The 24,264-nt window shown below is 44.2% G+C and overlaps 1 protein-coding gene across 1 annotated transcript in view; it reads right to left on the bottom strand.

Moving 5' to 3' along the window:
• PSME4 (proteasome activator subunit 4) overlaps positions 1 to 24,264 on the bottom strand; it is a gene marked incomplete in the record, with an annotated part of 200,084 nt that overhangs the window by 11,518 nt on the left and 164,302 nt on the right. Inside the window, 6 exon segments of the mRNA XM_077485552.1 lie at positions 5,327 to 5,482; positions 8,453 to 8,581; positions 15,542 to 15,627; positions 19,861 to 20,069; positions 21,692 to 21,823; positions 24,060 to 24,151. Coding sequence (XP_077341678.1) covers positions 5,327 to 5,482; positions 8,453 to 8,581; positions 15,542 to 15,627; positions 19,861 to 20,069; positions 21,692 to 21,823; positions 24,060 to 24,151 — 804 coding nt within the window.

Here is a 24,264-nt window from a genome sequence, read left to right as displayed (position 1 = left end):
TAACTCGAACCTTCAGCTCCCTCCACGTTTTCTATGGGATTAAGGTCTGGCTAGGCCATTCCAGGACTTTAATGTGCTTCTTGAACCACTCCTTTGTTGCCTTGGCCGTGTGTTTTGGGTCATTTTCATGCTGGAATAACCCATCCATGACCCATTTTCAATGCACTGGCTGAGGGAAGGAGGTTAACACCCAAGACTTGAGGGCACATGGCCCGTCCATTGTCCCTGACGCGGTGAAGTTGTCCTGTCCCCTTAGCAGAAAAACACCCCCAGAGCAGATTGTTTCCACCTCCATGTTTGATGGTGGGGATGGTGTTCTTGGAGTCATAGGCAGCATTCCTCCTCCTCTGAACATGGTGAGTTGAGTTTACGCCAAAGAACTTGATTTTGGTCTCATCTGACCACAACACTTTCACCCAGTCCTCCTCTGAATCATTCAGACGTTATTAGCAAACTTCCCACAGGCCTGTACATGTGCTTTCTTGAGTAGGGGGACCTTGCGGGTGCTGCAGGATTTCAGTCCATTTACGGCGTAGTGTTACCAATTGTTTTCTTGGTGACTATGGTCCCAGATGCCTTGAGATCTTTGACAACATTCTCCCGTGTAGCTCTGGGCTGATTTCTCACTATTCTCATGATGATTGAAACACCACGAGGTGAGATCTTGCATGGAGCCCCAGACCGAGGGAGATTGACAGTTATTTTGTGTTTCTTCCAGGTGGTGAACTGTTGTCACCCTTTCACCAAGCTGCAGGCGATGTTCTTGTAGCCGATTCCAGCCTTGTGAAGGTTTACAATCTTGTCCCAGACATCCTTGGACAGCTCATTGGTCTTGGCCATAATGGAGTGATTCAAATCTGGTTGATTGCTTCTGTGGACAGGTGTCTTTTATATAGGTAACAAGCAGAGATTAGGAGCACTCCATTTTAGAGAGTGCTCCTAATCTCAGCTTGTTACCTGTATAGAAGACATTTGGGAGCCAGAAACCTTGCCGATATGGGATCAAATAATTATTTCACTCATTAAAATGCAAATCAATTTATAACTTTTTTGAAATATGTTTTTCTGGATTTATTGTTTTGGTCTCATCTGACCAGAGCATTTTCTTCCACGTTTGCTGTGTGCCCCGCATGGCTTCTCCCAAACTACAAACTGGACTTCTTATGGATTTCTTTGAACAATGGCTTTCTTTTTGCCACTCTTCCATAAAGTCCAGATTTGTGGAGTTCACAACTAATAGTTGTCCTGTGGGCAGATTCTCCCACCTGAGCTGTGGATCTCTGCAGCTCCTCCAGAGTTACCATGGGCCTTCTGGCTGCTTCTCTGATGAATGTTCTCCTTGCTCGGCTTGTCAGTTTAGGTGGACGGACATGTCTTGGTAGGTTTTCAGTTGTGCCATACTCTTTCCATTTTTGGATGATGGATTGAACAGAGCTCCATGAGAAGTTCAAAGCTTAGACAGCAGTGGGAGCTATTGGCTCCCGCTTTTGTCAATCACAGCCAATAAGGGGAGAGAGGGGGGCAGGGCCAAGCTGCGGCTCTGTGTGTGAATGGACACGCAGAGCCGCAGCTCGGGAATGAGCCTGCTTGGGTGCCCCCAGAGCAAGCCGCTTGCTCTGGGAGCACTTGGCAGGACATAGGGGCTAGGAGCGCCGATAGGGACCAGAGAAGAGGATTGGGGCTGCTTTCTGCAAAACCACTGCACAGAGGAAGCAAGTATAAAATGTTTTTTTTTTTTACATTTTTTTGTTTTTTTTTAACCACTTTCAGACCGGACCATTTTGCTGGTAAATGACCAGAGGTCTTCTTACACTTTGGCACTGCGCTGCTTTAACTGGTAATTGCGTGGTCATGCAATGTTGTACCCAAACAAAATTTGCGTCCTTTTCTTCCCACAAATAGAGCTTTCTTTTGATGGTATTTGATTGCCTCTGCGATTTTTATTTTTTGCGATATAAACGTAAAAAGACCGCAAATTTTGAAAAAAAATGATATTTTCTACTTTTTGTTATTAGAAAAATCCAATAAACTCAATTTTAGTCATACATTTAGGCCAAAATGTATTCAGCCACATGTCTTTGGTAAAAAAAAAGTCAATAATTGTATATTTATTGGTTTGCGCAAAAGTTGTCACATCTACAAACTAAGGTACGTTTTCTGGAATTTACGCAGCTTTTAGTTTACGACTGCCTATCTCATTTCTTGAGGTGCTAAAATGGCAGGGCAGTACAAAACCCCCCCAAATGACCCCATTTTGGAAAGTAGACCCCCTAAGGAAATTGATAAGAGGCATGTTGAGCCCATTGAATATTTTATTTTTTTGCCTCAAGCGATTGAATAATGACAAAAAAAAATTTTTTTTTTTTTTTTTTTACACAAAGTTGTCACTAAATGATATATTGCTCACACATGCTATGGGCGTATGTGAAATGACACCCCAAAATAAATTCTGCTGCTTCTCCTGAGTACGGGGATACCACATATGTGGGACTTTTTGGGAGCCTAGCCGCGTACGGGGCCCCGAAAACCAAGCACCGCCTTCAGGCTTTCTAAGGGCGTAAATTTTTGAGTTCACTTCTCACTACCTATTACAGTTTTGAAGGCCATAAAATGCCAAGATGGCACAAAACCCCCACAAATGACCCCATTTTAGAAAGTAGACACCCCAAGCTATTTGCTGAGAGGCATGTTGAGTCCATGGAATATTTTATATTTTGCCACAAGTTGCGGGAAAATTACAAACTTTTTTTTTTTTTTTTTTTTCACAAAGTTGTCACTAAATGATATATTGCTCACGCATGCCATGGGCATATGTGAAATGACACCCCAAAATAAATTCTGCTGCTTCTCCTGAGTACGGGGATACCACATATGTGGGACTTTTTGGGAGCCTAGCCGCGTACGGGGCCCCGAAAACCAAGCACCGCCTTCAGGCTTTCAAAGGGCGTTACAGCTTTGAAGGCCATAAAATGCCAAGATGGCACAAACCCCCCCCAAATGACCCCATTTTGGAAAGTAGACACCCCTAAATTTAGGGGTACACTAGTGAGACTAGGTAATAAATGGCGGGTGCCCTGAAACTATAAAAAAATAACTAACCAACCAGCGTCACCTGTAACAGTTATATGGTGATCACTGGTGAAAGGGTTAACTAGGGGGCAATCAGGGGGCTTTATGCGGTAGTATATGGGGGTCCCTGGCGCTATAAAAAGCTGCGGCGAACCTAAATACCTACCTGCCTAACTAGCGTCACCTGTGACACTAATACGGCGATCAGAAAAATGATCGCTTATTAGGCTGGGTTCACACTGGAGCGATGCGGAAACGCCGCGAATCCGCGGCGGGTTTCCCGCATCGCATGCCTCCCGGTGGCAGTTCACACTGCCCTATGCGAACTGCTGGGAGTGTCAGTGAAATGTTACTGACACCCCCAGATCAGTTCGCATATCGCAGTGCGATCTGCAAACTCGGATCGCATTGTGTGAACACCCATGCAATCCGATTCTGCTGCGGGCCAAAAAAAGGGTCCCGTGCGAATTTGCGGCGGGTGCGGCGAATGGCTGAACTCGAATCACACAGAGATCGGATGTGATTTGCACTGCAGTGCGGTGCGAATCACATTCGTTCTCATAAACCGCTGCAATGTGAACCCAGCCTTAGTGACACTGGCGACGGGGGGGTGATCACGGGGTTAAACCTTTATTGGGGGGGTTAGGGGGGTACATTAGAACTAAAGGGGGCTAACTCTAACTGCCCTAACAGTTATTACAGTCACAAATGACACCAATGCAAAAAAAAAAAAAAAAAAATGACATTGGTGTCACTGTGACTGGGGGGCAGGGGTAATTGGGGGGGGTGATCGGGGGGTAAAGGGGGGGTGTGAGTGTGCCTGGCATGTTCTACTGTGTGTGTAGAGTGTTGGTGCAACTCACCGATCCGCTCTCCTCCGTGTCGGAACGAAAAATACCGACACGGAGGAGAGAATACATCACTTCCTCTCCTGTGTTTACATTACAGGAGAGGAAGTGATGTCACGGGGGATTTCTATTCGTCGGGAGCGATCGCGAGGGGGTGGCCATGAATGAATGGCCGCCCCCTCGTCCCGGATTGCTCCCGGACGAAAACCGACCGCCGCAGGCCCCGGGCGGGGGCCCGATCGGGCCCCCGACCCGCGGGAGGCAAGGGACGTACATGTAAGCCCTTATGCCTGCCCGTGCCATTCTGCCGACGTACATCGGCGTGCGGCGGTCGGCAACTGGTTAAAGAAAGCCTTTAATACCACTTTTAAAAAATGTGACCTCGCCTCTGGACGTGAAGATGGCAATTTACTAATAACGTTAACATATTTTGGCAACATACAGTGAGGGGAAAAAAAAGTATTTGATCCCCTGCTGATTTTGTACGTTTGCCCACTGACAAAGAAATGATCAGTCTATAATTTTAATGGTGGATTTATTTTAACAGTGAGAGACAGAATGGCAAAAAAAATTAAACTTTTTTGCCTAAAAGCAAAATGCTATATGTGGCGGAAAACTAACACTGCACATCACCCTGGACACACCATCCCCACCGTGAAACATGGTGGTGGCAGCATCATGGTGTGGGAATGCTTTTCTTCAGCAGACAGGGAAGCTGGTCAGAGTTGATGGGAAGATGGATGGAGCCAAATTCAGGGCAATCTTAGAAGAAAACCTGTTAGAGTCTGCAAAAGACTTGAGATTGGGGCGGAGGTTCCCCTTCCATCAGGACAACGACCCTAAACATACTGCCAGAGCTACAATGGAATGGTTTAGATCAAAACATATTCATGTGTTAGAATGGCACAATGTCCAAAGAGCTTGAACTATTTTGCAAAGAAGAATGGGAAAAAATGCCACTCTCTAGATGTACAAAGCTGGTAAAGACATCCCCAAAAAAAGACTTGCAGCTGTAATTGCAGTGAAAGGCGGTTCTACAAAGTATTGACTCCGGGGGGAATACAAATGTGTGCCACACCTTTCACATATTTATTTGTAAGAAACGTTGAAAACAATTTATCATTTTCCTTCCACTTCACAATTATGTGTCACTTTATGTTGGTCTATCATATAAAATATAATTACATTTTTGGCTGTAACAAGACAAAATGTGGAACATTTCAAGGGGTATGAATACTTTTTCAAGGCTCCGTATGGGTGAAAAAAAAAGTGTAATACGGTACATAGGAGCTTTTCCCAAAGAGGAAGCTGGTTTTCCTAAAGGTACAACCACTGACTTATCCCTATTACATTATTGCATTCTGGGCTTAGACATGGTAAATGGCCAATTGATAGATAATGTACATTACCTCCAACTGTTCATCGGCCATTAGTTGTAGAACCAACCACCTGATGCCTTGAACAGCTTCTTCATTGTGAAGGAATATGAAGAGGTTATAGAAGACCATTGTCTGGATATACGTCAGGACTGTGTATCTGGCATGCCAGGAGCTGCTTCTTGCAGTCTGAGGGAAAACAAGATCAAAACAAATATATCACAAATTTTATAGTAAAACCAACTCTCTCTTTCATTAAGGGATATAATTTGATAATAAATGACCACTTTCCGCCCGCCCACAAAGCTTTTAATGTGATCGGGTGACAGCTATAAGCTCAGTGAAGTACTGGTACGTTGCTGAGCATGTGCACACTGGAGCGACCTCCCTAGGGTGTCCAGCGGCATGATCTCGTGACACAGCAGATCGAGGCACTCATTACCCTGCCACTGTGAGCGGCCAGGGCATCATGTGATTGCTAGAACTAAATGATTACAATGTAAACAAAACGGGCATGAATGGCTTTTACTTAGGACTGCTTGCTTGATATTGTGCTGCTGTGATTGGCCCACAGCTATCACATGGTACTGGGCACCAATCACAGATCCCAATAGTAAGCAAGCAGTCATGAAAGCCATTCATGACAGCTAAAACTATTGCTTATAACAGTGGTCATATTATAAGCAATAATTGTCTGTCATTACTTCATTGAACCCCCCCCTTTCGACAGGGTCTGGGTTTAATTGGGCAATAACACAGCTGTGGCCTAGATCAATCATCAAGGGAAGACAGGGAATGTTGCAGCAGAAGTAGAGTCTATGCTGTTCTGGGCTTTAAAGTAGGATCAATGAACTCTGATCTATGAATTTTCACTGCTGAAACTTTTAAATTTGTCTACTTCAAATGATGAAAGGGGGGGGGGGGGGATTTCCATCATTCTCATAGCTCTAGAGTCTAGACTGATCTCAGAGTGTGGCATGCTGACCTTCATCTGTTAACCAATACTCTGTGGCCTCTAAAACATCTGACAGATCTTGCACTATGCTTCTCAGTCGTTGACTTTGACCGTCTAGATTTTGAAACCCATGGTTCTGATGGACTGGGACATTTAATATTGACCATGCTAAATAAGGGCTCATAAATCATCTTCCTGCAAGGTTTATGATCGAACTTGAAAACCCTATTTTTCACTGGCTGTGAGTCTGAGGGTTTCTCCACATTCTTGTTTGGCGAGCCCTGGTTTTTCTATCCTGCAGTTGGGGTTAGAACAGCGCTTGGCTCTTACCATCAATGGACAGGTGTCTGTATTGACCGTGGTCTGCAAGGTCCTCTTGCTAATCATTCACCGATTCAGATTACTACACACGTGGTTTCACCCATTAGGCCCTCCACACCAACCGTGAGTTTTAAATCTAGTATTGTCGGCCGGTATTACAAAGACCTTGCTTTTGAACTTATTCGGAATATATCTTTGACTTGACTCTCCTTTCTTGTGGCCATGACTTCAGCCAGGAGGGCTTCTTTGTTATCCACACTGTCCTATAGAGCAGTGTTTCTCAACTCCAGTCCTCAAGGCGCACCAACAGGTCATGTTTTCGGGATTTCCCTCAGATTAAATGGCTGTGGTAATTACTAAGGCCGTGAAACTGATTAAATCACCTGTGCACAATAATGGAAAGCCTGAAAACATAACCTGTTGGGGCACCTTGAGGACTGGAGTTGAGAAACACTGCTGTAGAGAACCCAATTTGATCAGATTTTGATCACCCTAAAGGGATTTCTCTCTATTGAATGAATATGATGAGGGCCTTTTTTGTTTCCCTTTCTGTTTTTTTTCCCGACAAACTGATTCTCTTTTTGTAACTCCTCAAAATAGGTTCTCCAGATTCCAGATCCACCATCTGTAAGTGGATAAGACAGGTCATTGCAAAGGCCTATAAAAGATACCAAATTGCTTTACTGTCCTGTTAAAGCCCTCTTCCATTAGGGTAGTATTTCTTGGGCTTTTTGTCATATTTGGGCCTTAGTGTCACAAATTTGTAGGGCAGAGACGTGGTCTTCTGTACAGATTTTCTACAAGGTCTTTGTGTTGCAGATGCTAGTTGAAAGACTCCGCAAGTGGCTATTTAACCACTTGCCGACCGCCGCACGCCGATTTACGTCGGAAGAACGGCAAGGGCAAGCAAAAGGGCGTACCTGCACGTCCCATTGAATTTGCCGCCTGGCGGGCACGTGCGCACGGCTGACGTCCTGCAAAAAAATCGATGTTCATCGGCGGCCCGCGATTGTAGCAAGGAGAGGCAGAACGGGGAAGATGACTATGTAAACAAGGCATTTCCCTATTCTGCCTAGCAACATGACAGATCTACAGCTCCCCGTCATCGGGAGCAGTGATCTCTGCCATGTTGTAGTGAGACCCTACAGTTAGAACATATCCAGGAAACACACTTGATCGCCCCCTAGTGTTTAACCCCTTCCCTGACAGTGTCATACATACAGTAATCAGTGGTTATTTGTAGCTCTGATTGCTGTATAAATGTCAAGTGTCCCAAAATAGTGTCAAAAGTGTCCGATCTGTACACCACAATGTCGCAGTCCTGATAAAAAATCTTGTTTGGGTACGACGACGCACGACCGCACAATTGTCAGCTAAAGTGATGCAGTGCTGAACCGCAAAAAAATGCTGTGGTCAGGAAGGGGGTAAATCCTTCCGGGGCTGAAGTGGTTAATGCTTTTTGTTTCTCTATGTTTTTTTATTTTTATATTGGGCTGGTTTATCTGTGTTTTGCGTGCCCACCTCTCAAAATAAATGTGATTTATGTAATCACCGTAAAAATTATTGTTCATTGAGGGACTTAAAGTGATTCTAAATGCTTGCCTGTTTTTTTTAAACAAAAAAAGGGTGGGAGGAGTTATACCCTTAAGAGGGCCGGCCTTTAGTTTTCTATGTGCCTAGTGTCCATTTTTCCTGTACATGGCAGGATAAACCTAGGATGCTTAATTATCATCAAGCTGTGTCCCTGAATGGATCCTACAGGGAATACAAAAATCCTATTTTTTTTTTCTTTTGCATAGCTTAAACCAGTATAAGGAAAGACGACAACATTGGAAAACTGATAAACTGCTTCTATGGACATTACATAGCACCGTGCCACTCACCTGTTTCAGCACTTCAAGAGCCATGGGCACTTGCTCGGGGTAGAGTAACCCTTGAGACATCAGGGATAAACACATTTTGGCATCTCTCTTTAGCTCGTCGTAGTTTGTGTCATTTTCAACAGGTGCAATCTGACCAAAAAAAGAATTTTGTTAACATACTACTGCAAAAATTGCCATAGTCCTACAAGGTGGCAGGGCAGACAGGTGTAGTGCCAACTGTGCAAAACTCTACCATATTAGGCAGAACCGAAATTCCAGGCAAACAGCAATGGTTGCCTACTCTAAAATAAGAGGAGGAATAGAAAATTTGCAAAGGCCAATTTTGACACCACTTTATATACTGATATATTTTTCAGTTAAAGAACTACACTGCATCTGTGCATCACAAACCAAAAACGCTATTAATTTATGATATTCATAGCAACTCCCCCATCCACCCGTGTCTCCGCGCTTTATTTTGATGAGAAATTACTTTGAAACACACCCCGCTAGCATTTCTGTCTGCGTTCATCTTGAGTAAGGGCAGATGATTCACGTAGCATTTTCTTCCTGGAATCCATCTGCCCTTAACTCCAGCATGCAGGCAGAAGGGTGTGCTTAGCTGAGAAAGCCCCCTCCCCCCCTATATGAACTTGTGGGATGGGATATATGACAATCTGCCTAGGCCAGGAAGTAAACTAAAGAAATGCAAAAAAAAAAAAATAATAAAAAAAACTTTCCTATCCATTTACTAATGCTAGTAGCATAAGGCAAAAAAAAAAAAAAAATGTAACCGCTTGCCGACCAGCCGCTGTCGTACTGCAGCAGATTGGCACGGCTGCGAAAACCGCCGTAGGTGTGCATCGGCTGCTTTAATAGCTATAAAGGGCACACGCAGCGTGATGCCGGAACCGATGCACAGAACCGATGCACGTGGCTGGTGGCCACCATGTCCGCCAGCGACCCACGATCACTCCTCAGAGAGCCAAGTAAACAGATAGACCCCCCTTCTGTCAGGGAAGTAGAGCGAGATCTGCTGTTCCTAGTGATCAGGAACAGCAATCTTTCTCTACTACCAGTCAGTGTCCCCCCCCCCCAGTTAGAAAGCACCTCCCTAGGGAGGAACACTTAACCAATCGCCATCTAGTGTTAACTCCTTTCCTGCCAGTGACATTTATACAGTAATCAGTGGCTATTTTTAGCTCTGATCGCTGTAGAAATATCGATAGTCCCCATAGTGTCAGGTGTCCGATGTGTCCGCCACAATGTCGCAGTCCCGCTAAAAATCGGTGATCACTGACATTACTAGTAAATAAAAAAATTAGAATATATTCCCTTTTTTGTAGATGCTATAACTTTTGCAAAAAAACCAATCAATATACGCTTATTGCAATTTTTTTTAATAAAAATATGTAGAAGAATACATATTGGGCTAAACCGATGAAGGCATTTTTTTGGGGATATTATAGCAAAAAGTAAAAAAATATTGTTTTTTTTTCTTCAAAATAGTCATTCTTGTTTTTGTTTATAGCGCAAAAAATAAAAACTAGAGGTGACCAAAAGAAAGCTCTATTTGTGGGAAAAAAAGGACATAAATTTTGTTTGGGTACAATGTTGCACGACTGCGCAATTGTCAGTTAAAACGACGCAGTACCAGATCACAAAAAATGGCCTGGTCAGGAAGGGGGTAAATCCTACCGGAGCTGAAGTGGGTAATGTTGATTGAGAGAGTGAAGTTCTGCTTAACATTTACTTCTAGAATTGAAAAGGTGAATTTTTCTGACCCATCAATGTTTTCACACTAATTATTACCACATTGTGGGGCCTGTAAGTTTTAAGATCCCTGGTTCAAGCTATGTAGAGAGTGTCTCTAAGGACCTTAACCACTACAATACAGGGCACTTTCGCCCCCTTCCTTCCCAGCCCAATTTTCAGCTTTCATCGCTCTCGCACTTTCAATGACCATTGCGCGGTCATGCTACGCTGTACCCAAATTAAATTTTTATCATTTTGTTTGCACAAATAGAGCTTTATTTTGGTGGTATTTATTCACTACTCTGTTTTTTATTTTTTGCGATAGAAGCGAAAAAAAATAAATATTTTCTTCTTTCGTTTTTAAAAGAAATCCAATAAAATCGAATTTTGTCATAAATTTAAGCCAAAATGTATTCCGCTACATGTCTTTGGTAAAAATATTTCCGTTAAGTGTATAATAATTGGTTTGTGTGATCACGGACATATGTACGCAAATGATCATGTACATATGTGTGCAGGTGATCACGGACATGTGTGCAGATAATCATTGGGACATGTGATTTTAGTGGGACATGTGTGAGGGACATGTGTGGGGGACATGTGTTTTTAATATTGGGGGACATGTTTTTATTATAGGGGGACATGTGTTTTTATTATTGGGGGACATGTGTGTGGGGACATTGTGTTTTCATTGTGTTTTAGACTAGACTAGGTTATTAGTGAGTAAAAAGCTGTAAAAAAACAGCTCATACTCACTGATCACCAGCCGGCTGCACTCCTCTCCGCAGCGACAACTTCCGTGTGAGGAGAGAAGAATTGATTGCCTAGCAACCGGCTGTTTGTTTACACACACGACGGCTGTGATTGGACACGGCCATCATGTGATCAGGAGGGCCAATCACAGAGCCCTCCTGCCGATCTGAGATGTGCCGTGTCCGGGTGACACTAGCGCATCGGGATCGCGCCACTGCGCAGGCACGCGCGATCCCCCTACTTCTGAAGGACGTTCAGGAACGTCCAGTCAGAAGTAGAGAGCTCCCACCCGGCCGGGTGGGAAGTAGTTAAAGGCTCTGATGCTTAAAACCTATCTTCATTCTCTCACTCAACATTGACCATTTTTAATCCTTATACTGCTAGTATTAGTAAATAATAGGAATGTACACTGGAGATCAAAATTAGAGAACAATTTATGAACACTTGATTTTTTTTTCAGAAATAATGTAATCTTCATTGATGAACATTTGATGGAATGTGTGTTGCGGAGATACTATGCTAACAGAACAGTGTTTTCCACAATAACCAAGGCACTTGGTTAGCCTTTACTATAGAAAACAACGATGAAAAGTAAAGAATAGCAATGACTGTAGCATAGAGAAAGATTACAAAAAAAAAAAAAAATGTCTGAAGGTTACAACAATCAATTAGTAGGAAGTGTACAGGCCCCCTTGCTTTGAATGACTTCAGCACATATGTTTTGCACAGGACATCACCAGTGGCAGCCCATCCATTAGGGGCGCCTGGGCACTGCCCCCACTATTAACGCCACCCCCAATATGAATAGATAGAGTTAATGATATGAATGAATCTATCCACGGCCGCCCCCTAATCATGCGTCCGGCCCCTTTTAGGACGCCGGGCGCATGAATTACAGCGGTGGGGACGTTTTTGTGAAGCATCTGATTAGAGCCATAGGGCTCCAATAGCTTCAAAATAGGGTGGGCACGTGGCGCAGAGCATTGCACCATGAGCCCACCCAGGTATTACAACAGCGAATCAATATTTGCAATTGAAACACTGATCCTCAATCTGGCCAATGAGTAGCCAGTCTGAGACACGTTTTCCTATTGACAAAAAGCGAAGAGTCCCAATTGGCCGCTGAGGAGGAGGGAGGAAACGGAAGCTGCCGTGATGCCCGTGAAGGGAAAGCCATTGTCGCGGAGCAACCGAATCCGCCAGTGAAGCCTGTGATAAGTGATGCCTACAATAGAGGGGGTAAATGTTCCAGATTGCAGCCCCCCCACCCTAAAAAAAATTACCACCGGACGCCACTGGACATCACTAGTCTCTCACACTGCTCTGGTGTGATTTTGCTCCACTCTTCCAGTTTCTTCCACAGTTGGATGACTGTAGTGCAGGGATATGCAATTTGCGGACGTCCAGCTGTTGCAAAACTACAAGTCCCATCATGCCTCTGCCTCTGGGTGTCATGCTGGTCACTGTCAGTCTTGCTATGCCTCATGGGAGTTGTAGTTCTGCAACATCTGGAGGTCCGCTAATTGCATATCCCTGTTGTAGTGGGTTTCTTGGCCATAACTGTCGCCAAGGATTTGCCAGAGGTTTTCTATTGGGTTTAGATGAGGACTCTGGGCTCGCCATTTCATTATTTCAATGTTTTCAGCTTCAAGGAACTGCTTTACCCGTTTTGCTGTGTGATGGGTCATTGTCGTGCATGAAAATTGCTGGCTGATTGGGTGATAAACGCAGGGAAGGAACCGCAAGTTGTGGAATAAGGTACTGATAAACATTTTTGCATTCTCTCTGCCATGTAGCTGTATAAGAGGCCCAGCCCCTGCAGAACACATCCCTCAAACCATGACGTCCCCCCTCCACCTTTCACTGACTTCTTTACACACTTTGGCTTCAGTGTTTCCCCAGTTTGACGATGAATGTAATGTTTTTCATCCGACCCCAAAAAATTTTACTTGCTTTCACCGCTAAAGTGAACTTTGGAGCAGTTCTCCTCTGTCCACGCAACGTGCTCCTCAGAAAAGGTTAGTCTAGCTTTTTGACTCTTTCTGCTAATTGGTCACTTCAGAGCGGGCTTTTAGTCCAATGGCGAGCCCTTGTATGAGACAGATCCTCACTCAGCGCTGAACTGGCAGGCAAGCGCAGCTGCAGTGTTGAACCGATTGCCGAGTGAGATTATCCGCATTATCCTGTCCTCTCTTGCACTTGTCTTTTGTGGACGACAAGCCTTCTTGGGGAACATGAGTTTGTGATATAAATATGCAATATTCTAGAAATCAAAGATTTGGAATGACAAACTTCTCTTGCTATGGCTGAAAAGGTCATTCATCCCTTTGGCCTTCATGTGGACAACCTGCTGCTGGAGGGTTTCAGTCACTTAAAATGGTTGTAAACCTTTACAGACCACTTTGACCTACAGGTAAGCCTAGATTAAGGCTCATCGGTAGGTCCATGAAATATCTCCTAAACCTACATGGTTTAAGAGATATTTGCAAAAAGACAGCCACCGCTGTCTACGGTGCATGCACCGTAAACATCGGCGTGCAGGCGCACTGAGCATGCCGCTGGTAACGGCGATATGCCGTTAGTGGCGGCTCCCGTACGCATGCGCGGGAGTGACGTCATCGCTACTCTGGCGCTGTGAGTGGCCGGAGCAGCGATACCCAGAAGAAGATGGATGCTTCGTGCTACAGGGGACAGCAGTGACATCGCTGGCTCCTGTGTCAGGTAAGTGACACATAATGGGCTACTATGCAATGCATAGTAGCCCATTATGCTTTACCTTTGCAGGGAGACAAAGAGGAAGTAAACCCATCAGGGTTTACTTCCTCTTTAAGAACAGCTCATTATCTTGCAAAGTCAGTGAAAACTATAAAGTTGAGCCTCATACAAACGATCGGATTTTCGGCAGTGGACTGTGTGATGACAGACTGTTTGACTAAAATCCGACCGTTAGTACGCTCCTTCAGAAAACTGTTGTCCAACTTTCCGCCAATAAATGTTGGATGGCAGCTTAGTAAATTTTCGTCAGACAACGGTCTGTTGTCAGATTTTCGTATCGTGTGTACACAAGTCTGTCACACAAAAGTCCAAAGTACAAACACGCATGCTCGGAATCAATACACACCAAACATGACATTAGCAGAAGGTGCCCAAAGGTTGGTGCTCAAGAGCTGAAATTCCACATAGTACGTCACTACTTCAGTGTTTGTTGGCCGACCATTGTGTGCCGTTAGTATGCAAGACAAAATCCACGCACACGCCCTTCGGACAAAAGTCTGACGTCATGTTGGCCAACAATCCGATTGTGTGTACGAGGCTTAAGGCTGCCAGTTCAATCAGGTTTGGCAGATAAAGAAATTAGCAAAAGGTGCCAGATTAAAGTGGGAGTCCCCCGGGAGTTCCGCCGTTTTTTTTTTTTTTTTTTTAAAAGCCAGCAGCTACAAATACTGCAGCTGCTGACTTTTAAAATAGTGACACTTATCCGCCCAGCGCGCCCGTGATGTTGGCACCCGAAGCCGATCTCTCGATCGTGTCTCGGGTGCTGCCGCCATCTTGGGTATGGGAATCAGGAAGTGGAGCCTTTCGGCTTCATTTCCCGGTTCCCTACTGCGCAATAAGGATGGTCCCCGCCGTCTCTGGGATCCGTGTGTTTCCCAGCAGGCAGCGGGGGACTTTCGGAAAGGGGCGTAGATTCTGCGGAAAGGGGCGTACCTTCTGCAGAATCTACGCCGGAAGTGGGTGCAGATACCTGTACTGTACAGATACCTGCACCCCCCTCCCCCCTGAAAGGTGCCAATTGTGGCGCCGGAGGGGGGGAGGATTCCAATGAGCGAAAGGTCCACTTTAGGGTGGACCTCCGCTTTAACAATAACTTTGAGGTATCTGATTGTGATCTCTAAAGTTCATGAATGTTCTTTCAAATCTCGTTGAAGTTTTTAATTCTGTGCTTCAAAATATATGTAACTCGTTAAATGCTTAACAAAGCTGCTCTTTTTACTCCCGTTTAGATCATTTCAAATAGGACCAAGTAGTGGCCTTGAAATATAGGAAATTGTAGACTGTCCTCCAATTTTGATCTCCGGTGTATATGATATATTTACTCGTTTGAAAATGATTTAAAAAAATCCATTTCAGTTACTTCCTGGTTTCCAGGCCTAGGCAAATGATGTAATACATCCCAGGAGTCTTCAGGAGGGGTTTTCTCAAATAAGCACACCCTCCTGCCTGAGCTAGGAGAAGATGGATTACAGGAAGAAAACCCTATGAATCACCTTCCCTTACTCCAGATGACCAAGGCCAGAAATGCTAGGTGGGTGGTTTTTTTAAAGTGATTTCTCAGCAAAATAAACCTGAATGGATGGGGGAGTCTGCTTTGAATATTAAAAATTTATTAAATTCATTAAAATTAAATAGAATTTTTGGTTTGTGGTACTACAGTGTAGTTCCTCTTTAATGATCTTGAATTGTAAGGAAGAAGGGAAGGGAGGGGGGACATATAACTGCACAAGTGAGCATATGTGGCCTATATGAAACCAGCAAAAGAGGTAGTAAATGGGAACAAACTGCACGTCCGATAATGTGTGTAGATAATCTTCATAAACTGACCTTAAACAACACTGGAAGAAGTTGTAACTGTTCTGGGACAGCCGTACAGAATGACCGCCCAGCACTCGCCATGATCCACTTCAGTACTGCAAGGTAAAAACAGAATGAGACTACACATATCTAGAAATGTCATAGAAAACACGCAATCTCACATAACATACATTTTTTTTACATTTCCAACATGAAGCAGACGTTCACCTTTCCAGAACAAATTATAAAGGCGCTCATTTTGGCAGGAAAAAAAATTGCATTTATTATTGTTTCCTGCAGAAGCCTGAAAAGCATTGCACCCGTGATCTGTGGATCAGGGGTGCAAGGTCAGGCTTCTGTAGGCAAACCTTGCAGCTTTTTGCCCGTAACGCTATATTGGCTTTCTGAAAGCTGCAGGGCAGTTCATTCAGCTGTGGTGTTTGATGGTACTAGTAGTTCATTTCTAAATAGGAAACTGAATAAATGACACGGGCGTGTGAAAAGTGACCCCCACCTCCCTGTTGACACACTAGGAGGGGATACGCAGAACTGGAACATTTTATATGTTTCACCCCAAGTACAGGTGGGACATGGAACATGTTCCAAATGGTGAGCTTAGCCTTTAACCTCTTCCTGCCCGGGCCATTGTAAAATTACGCCCAAACAGGAGCCCTATTGTTCTGTGAGGATGCTATATGATGTTCCCCCCAAAACAGGCCACGCTCCTCCGCAATCTTTCATTTGCTATGTCCATCGGACACAGCGGATGGTTGATCACTGTACTGGCCCACTGCTGGTACCATGCGATCGCTGCAACTAACCACAGCAGATAACATGAAAATTGTAAGCAATGAATTGCTTTGATTCATGCCGTTCATTGCGTACAACTGTGTTGCTAGCTGTGATTGGTCACAGTGATCACATGGTACAGACAGGACAAATCACAGCCCATCAGTACCATGCGGTTAGCTGTGGCCAATCACAACAATATACACTATTTCATTGAGTAAAAATGTTTGCTTAGACCCCTTTCACACTGGGGCGCTTTGCAGATGCTACAGCACTTAAAACAGCACCTGCAAAGCGCCCTGAAACAGACACTCCTCACACTCCATTTTGAAAGCCCCAGGGGATTACACGATGGAGTGGTGTGCTGGCAGGATGGTAAAAAAAAAGTCCTGCTAGCAGCATCTTTGGAGCGGTGAAGGAGCGGTGTTTATACTGCTCCTGCCCATTGAAATGAAATGAATGGGGCAGTGCGGCTATACTGACGGCAAAGCGCAACTGCAGCAGCGCTTTGCAGTGTTTTTAACCCTTTCTCGGCCGCTAGCAGGGGGGTTAAACCGCTGTTAAAATGGCACTAAAAATAGTGTAGTCTTACCGCCGCTGCCCGCCCCGCCCCAGTGTGAAAGGGGCCTTATAGCCAGTGTATAAACAAACAAAAAAAAATAATAATCATCCTGATCACCTCCCCAGAGTAGTATAGTGTTACTATGGTAACAATGTATTGCTCTGATCACAGTATGGAAAAAAATAAAAAATAAGAAAAAAATAAAAATAAAAAAAGGATATATTGATTGTGGACTCTATAACTTTCCTACAGACTAAATAACATACACCAATTTGGGTTATTTTCACCAAAGAAATGTAGCAGAATGCATTTTACATTCAATTTATCAAGAATGTTTCTATTATACAATTTTGCAAATAAAATCGAAGAAAAACGAAATTTCTTTTTCAAAATGTTCACCCTTTCTTTGTTTCATTTTTGTTTAAAAAAAATTAAATAAAAACCCCAGTGGTGATTAACTATCACCAAAGGAAAGCTCTATTTGTGTGAAAAAATAAAAATAAATTTAAAAAAATTTCATGAGTACAGTGTAGCATGACCACGCAATTGTCATTCTAAGTGTGACAGCGCTGAAAGCTGAAAATTGGCCTGGGCAGGAAGGGGGTGAAAGTGTATGGTACTGAAGTGGTTAAAACAAGTAAAATATGGTAACATATCTTTAGATAATATTAGAAGATTTCTTTAGATCGAGAACCCAAGCCAGGAGCTCGAGTACAAAAACCTAAATATATATGAAAGAGAATGGGCAGAAATCTAAATCCTTTCTTGTAAAGTAAACCTGTCATGGAAGAAATATTAAAACTGCCATTGTTGATCTCATTCTGATATCTAGTTGTCTGGCTGTTACTTGGAGACACCGGGGTTGATTTACTAAAACCAGAGAGTACAAAATATGGTTCAGCTGTGCATGGTAGCCAATCAGCTTCTAATTTCATCTTGGTCGATTAAAGCGATTGTAAAGGCTCGTTTAAAAAAACAAAAAAAACATGCAATACTTACCTCCTCTGTGCAGTGGATTTGCACAGAGCAGCCCGGATCCTCCTCATCTCGTATCCCTCTTATGCTCACTTGGCCCCTCCCTCTGGTGAGTGCCCCCTCAGCCAGCAGCTTGCTACAGGGGGCACCCGAGCCGAGTCAGAGCTCCGTGTATCCATTCAGACACGGAGCCCCACCCCCTCTCTCCTATGACTGGCTGATTTCGATTGACAGCCATGGGAGCCAATGGCGCCGCTGCTGTGTCTCAGCCAATCAGGAGGAGTTTCTGGGACAGCCAAGACACTCGTGGACATCGCTGGATACAGATGGAGCTCAGGTAAGTATAAGGGGGTGCTGGGGGATGAGTTACACACAGAAGGGTTTTTATTTTTTAACTTCATGCATAAAATGCATGAATATAAAAAAACCTTCTACCTTTACAACTCCTTAAGGCTGCTTTCACACTGAAAGCACTGGCCATTATCAGTAAAGCACCGCTCGTTTTAGCAGCGCTTTACTGCCGCTTTTTGGCCGCTAGCTAGGCACTTTTAACCCGAAAGGAGGAGTTAAAAACTCTAGTGTTGTGGCGCTTCAGAAGAGCTGCCCATTCATTATGATGGGCAGTGGCGGTGTGGGAGCGATGTATACGGCGCTTGAACACTGCCCCAAAGATGCCGCTTGCAGGACGTTTTCTAATGTCCCGCAAGCGTACCGCCCCAGTGTGAACGCACTCATTGCAATTAATGGGAGGCAGTTTTCAGGCTCTTACCAGGCACTATTTCTAGCGCTAAAATGCATGAAAACTGCCTCAGTGTGAAAGGGGTCTTAAGCTTTGACAATAAAACCTGGAAGCCGATTGGTTACTATGCACAAGATTTTGCACGCTCCAGTTACAGCGCAAAAAATAAAAACCACAGAGGTCAAATACCAACAAAACAAAACTTTTTTGTGTTGCGCTGCTGGATTATGTATGTACAGGATAGGGGGAGGCTTATGGGAAAAGGAGGGGAGGAAAATGGGATGGGGAGATAAGGGGTATATGCTGTGGCTTTGGTATATAGCAGTATTAGGGTTTCAAATTTGCTGCTCCACAGAATTCTGCAGTTCTAGGTAAGTATGGCAGATAATAGTCAATAGGTAACTGGCAGGTTTTGGTATAAAATCATAGGTTGTAGCCAATAGTCAACAGTTATAAGAATAGTTATTTATTGCCATAGGGAAAGGAGGATTTTTTAGCACAAGCAGGTAGGCAGCATGTTCAAGGGTAGAAGGTACCTTTAAGAGATATACAAACAGAAGAAAAACAGCACCAACCTAAGTGCAGTATTTTAGATCACAGGTATTTATTTGTAAAGTAGTACACTCACTCTCTGTCGGAATGGTTCAGGCACATCAAGTTTTACGTGGAAGAAAAGTTTGTGGGGGACATCACAGGGCTCCCGGGGAGAAGCGGTCCTCCTTCTGCTGTTGGTTCCCGTCCGGTGGCGCCGGTGGTTCCCAGCGTCTCTGTGACGCTGCGACACCGGGCCGTGAGGCGCTGGGAACCACCGGCGCCACCAGACGGGAACCAAAAGCAGAAAGAGGACCACTTCTCCCCGGGAGCCCTGTGATGTCCCCCACAAACTTTTCTTCCACGTAAAACGTGATGCGCTTGAACCATTCCGACAGAGAGTGAGTGTACCAACAAAAGAAAGCTCTATTTGTGGGAAAAAAAGAATGTCAATTTTGTTTGGGAGCCACGCCGCACGATCACGCAATTGTCAGTTAAAGCGACGCAGTGCCGAATCGCAAAAAGTGTTCTGATCAGGAAGGAGGTAAAATCTTCCAGGGCTGAAGCGGTTAATACTGCTTTAAGAATAGAAGAAATGGCATAATATGCATATTTTGCCAGCTTCTCAGAGAACTCTACTTGCTCTTTTTGTTTCAATGCTTATAAATGATGTTACAAAAGATTTCATGATAAATTACAATAATAGAAAAAAATTAAGCCCCAAAGTATAAAGCAGGAACAATGGTCACTTACTTGTCTTCATCATTTTAATGCCCTGAGTTCTCTCATCCTGTTCTTCAACCCCATTCTCCTCCATGACATGGTTTTGTATCTCCTCATCGGCCTCCATGAGAGGTTTTAGCTTGTCAAGGACACGAGCAGTAAATTCCGAGATACGCGGGGACTTGGTGGGAGCCGTGTTTGGCAAGCAGACATCGATCATGAAGATGTAGGTCAGAACACTGTAGTGAAAATGGCAAAAGGTTAAAATCCCTCCAATTTTTATAAATGGATAGAACATAGCCACGGGAGAACCTGGCCTTCAGCCGCTTTCCCCTGCCAATCACATATCACATTTTGCCTATAACTATCATAGGAAGCCTCACTGGCCAGTTGGGAGGTTGGGACAGTGGAAGAGCAAGCTACACTCACCATCCACTTTACTAGGTACACATGTTCAATTGTTCGGTAACCCAAATTTCTAATCAGCCAATCACATGGCAGCAACTCAGTGCATTTAGGCATCTAGATGTAAAGATGTCTCGCTGAAGTTCAAACTGGGCATCAGAATGGGGAAGAAAGGGGATTTAAGTGATTTTGAACGTGGCATGGTTGTTGGTGCCAGACAGACTGGTCTGATTATTTCAAAAACTGCTGATCTACTGGGATTTTCACACAAATCCATCTCTCGGGTTTACAGAGAATGGTCCAAAAAAAGAGAAAATGTCCAGTGAGCGGCAGTTGTGTGGAGGAAAATGCCTTGTTGATGTCAGAGGAGAATGGACAGACTTGTTCCAGATGATAGAAAGGCAACAGTAACTCAAATAACCACTCGTTACACCCAAGGTATGCAGAATACCATCTCAGAAACGCACAACACATTGAATCTTGAAGCAGATGGGCCACAGCACACTGAGTGCCACTCCTGTCAGCTAAGAACAGGACACGGAGGCTACAATTCGTACAGGCTCATCACAACTGGACAATAGAAGATTGGAAAAACTTTGCCTGGTCTGATGATTCTCGATTTTAGCTGCGACATTCAGATGGTTGGGTCAGAATTTGGTGCAAACAACATGAAAGCATGGATCCATCCTGCCTTGTATCACCAGTTCAGGCTGGTGGTGATGTATTGGTGTGGGTGTTGGTGGGAGGGATATTTTCTTTGCACACTTTGGGCCCCTTAGTACCAACTGAGCATCGTTTAACCACCACGGCCTTCCTGAGTATTGTTGCTGACCATGTCCATCCCTTTATGACTAGTGTCCCCATTTTCTGATGGCTCCTTCCAGCAGGATAATGCACCATGTCACAAAGCTCCGATCATCTCACCACTGGACAATGAGGTCCCTGTACTCCAATGGCCTCCACACTCACCACATCTCATCCAATAGAGCACCTTTGGGATGTGGTGGAAAGGGAGATTCGCATCATGGATGTGCAGCCGACAAATCTGCAGCAACTGCATGATGCTATCGAGTCACTATGGACCAAAATCTCAGAGGAATGTTTCCAACACCTTAGAATTTAGTAGAATTTATACCACAATGAATGAAGGCAAAAGAGGGTCCAACCCGGTACTAGCAAGGTGTACCTAATAAAGTGGAGATGAGTGTGTATCCTATCCAGGAAGTGACGGAGCGTTTTCCTATAGATGCCCGCACTTCATACCTGAAAGCACTTTTTTTTTTTTTTAATGTGACTTGTAGGTGATCCAAACAGGTTCCTGAGGTCTACAAAGGCTTAATTCACTAATTATTTGAAGAAGCGGCTTCTTTTTACAGAAAACACGTCAAATAAACTATCTCAATGCTACAAAAGCTCAGAAAAGCAGAATCCTATTCTTCTGAAGGGAATTCCTTACCTTCCGATCCTCTCGCGGACATTCTTGTACACCTGGGTTAGTTTAGGTTCCAAATATTTAAGCAGTCGGTGCAGCAGCTCTGGAACTCGCCACTCTTGCTGTGCAAGTCCTCCCTGAAGCACATACAATCGGCTGAAGGTAGGAAAGAAATATTATTACTACGAATGTGCACATTCCCAGAGGTATCGGCAGACATTCCAAACACTGACTTTTACCAAATACTGAATCTACAGAATGTAAACTGGAATCTATCCAAACACACCAATCCCCCCCCCCCACCTCAAACAAACTCCACTCCACCCCCCCCCCACCGCTGACTGCCAGTCCAACAGCACTTACTCCATTGGTGGCGGGGATTGGCAGGCACATCGGGCAGGGGGACAGGCTGCACCGGGCATCCGGCAGGGAGTCCTGTGTCCTCTTCCTTCTGAGATCACGGTGGCTTCCGCCGTGCATCTCCTCCAATCCAATAAGAATGCCTGACCTATCAGCCAATCGGGAATTGGGTAACAGACTCACGCTTCCCGATTCGTGGAGAGGCGATTCAGTGTTAGAAAAGTGAATATTCATTTGCTTTTCTAACACATCTGGGTGGGCTCAAAGAGCAATGCTCTCTCCAAGTCCACCCTATTTTGAAGCCTATCAGAGCCTATGGCTCTAATCAGTTGCTTATAAAAAAATAAAAAAAACACCCTGTCTTGTTTGTAACCCGGGGACCGCCCGTACTAGTATAAAAAATAAATAAAAAGTCCAGTATCTATCCCATAGTTTGTAGATGCTATAACTTTTGTGCAAACCAATATACACTTATTGGAAAAATAATGTTACCAAAAAAAAGTAGCAGGACACATATTGGCCTAAATTTATGAAGACATTCGATTTTTTTTTACATTTTTTTATTGGACATGTTTTATAGCAGAAAGTAAAACTTTTTTTTTCTTTGCAAAATTGTTGTCCATTTTTTGTTTATAGTGCAAATAAAAAAAAAAAAAACTTAGTGGTGATCAAATACAACCAAAAGAAAGCTCTACTTGTGCAGGGGGAATAAAACGATGAATTTAAAGGGGTTGTAAAGGTAAAAAATGTTTTCACCTTAATGTAGTCTACTGCATTAAGGTGAAAAAAACATCTCACACTGCCTGCGCCCCCAGCCCCCTGTTTTACTTACCCCACCCCTCGAAAATCCCGCGCTCGCCCCCGCTGTCCTTTTCACCGTTCAGCCTGGCCGCTGATTGGCTGGAGTGGATGGAAAGCAGCGCAGCCATTGGGGGGCGGGGCTGTGTGATACAGGTATCACGGGAGCGCGCCCGCAGGTGCTTCTCACCATGCGAGGGAGCTCGCATGAACGAGAGAAGCACCTGCGGGAGGAAGCCGAGACAGCCGCCGAGGGACCCCAGAAGAGCAGGTTCGGGGCCACTCTGTGCAAAACGAGCTGCACAGTGAAGTATAACATATTTGTTATTTAAAAAAAAAAAAATGTTTTCCCCTTTAATTTATGTACAGTGTTGCATGACCCCACAATTGTCAGTTAATGTAACACAGTACTGTATAGACAAAAATGGCCCAGTCATAGATGGGGGTAAATCTTCCCAAGGTCGAGTGGATAACGTCCATATGAGTTGTTGAAGCAGCTCTAACTGCGCTGTTATTCGTCCAGCACCCATCTGTTTTATTTTTATTTTAATCACTGTGTCTGGTTTCTGTGTGTTCCTTTCTATGGTGTTAAAGGGCCTATTGAAACAATCTATCCAATTTATATCTAATCAGTGAGGTTTTTGCACTATACAGGTGCTGGTAATTGTGTATGAAAATTAGAAGTTGTCAGACCAGACAACATAAGGTGAGCAAGAACCCCTGAGACAATTTATAGTCAGAAAATGAGTAGTCTTCTTTCAATAAAGGAGAAGTACAGCCAAAGCTTGTTTGTCTCTACTTCTCCAGTTTATTCTGCACTCCCGTGACCCGTTTTCAGCGGACTGCTGATGTTACAGAGTTGGTCCAGGCTATGCGTCATCACGACCATGGAGTCGGGATCCGCCTAGAATCCCTGGAACGACACCCGGCTCAGCCGACACCCCTCCACAGCCCAGCGCTACAGTGAGTGAGGAGGGAGAAGAGCAGAGAGCGGTGACCAACAGTCAGCAGCTCTCTGCTCACGGAGCTGTGAGAATTGAATGATCAACGGTGTTTGATCGCTCAGTTCTCAGTGTAGAGATGCTGCGGGGGGACAGATGCAGCATCGGATTGCTGCTGCATCCACCTAGGCAAGAATGGATATATAAAAAAACAAAAAAACAAAACAAACATACTTCTCTTTTAAAACGCTACAATCAAGACATTACCCTCCTCATGCAGAGATGTCACTCACCATGCATCCACAAAAGAGCCTCCTTCTCCACTCACTGGTGATTCCAACAACAGTTCAAACAACCAATGAAGCTTCCGAGGATCCCTGCTCTCCTGCAGAAAACAACATTACATGACACAAATGAGGCCAGGTTCATCAGTCTTATTAAAAAAAAAAAAAAAAATAAAAATAAAAAAAAACACAGGATGAAATATCTGCTTCCTCC

Source organism: Lithobates pipiens, unplaced genomic scaffold (assembly GCF_037356315.1).
Source record: "Lithobates pipiens isolate NorthernLeopardFrog02 unplaced genomic scaffold, aLitPip1_a1.2 Scaffold_18, whole genome shotgun sequence".
NCBI lineage: Eukaryota > Metazoa > Chordata > Amphibia > Anura > Ranidae > Lithobates > Lithobates pipiens.
Note: the sequence above shows the minus strand (reverse complement) of the source record. Positions and strands in the feature narration are given on the sequence as shown.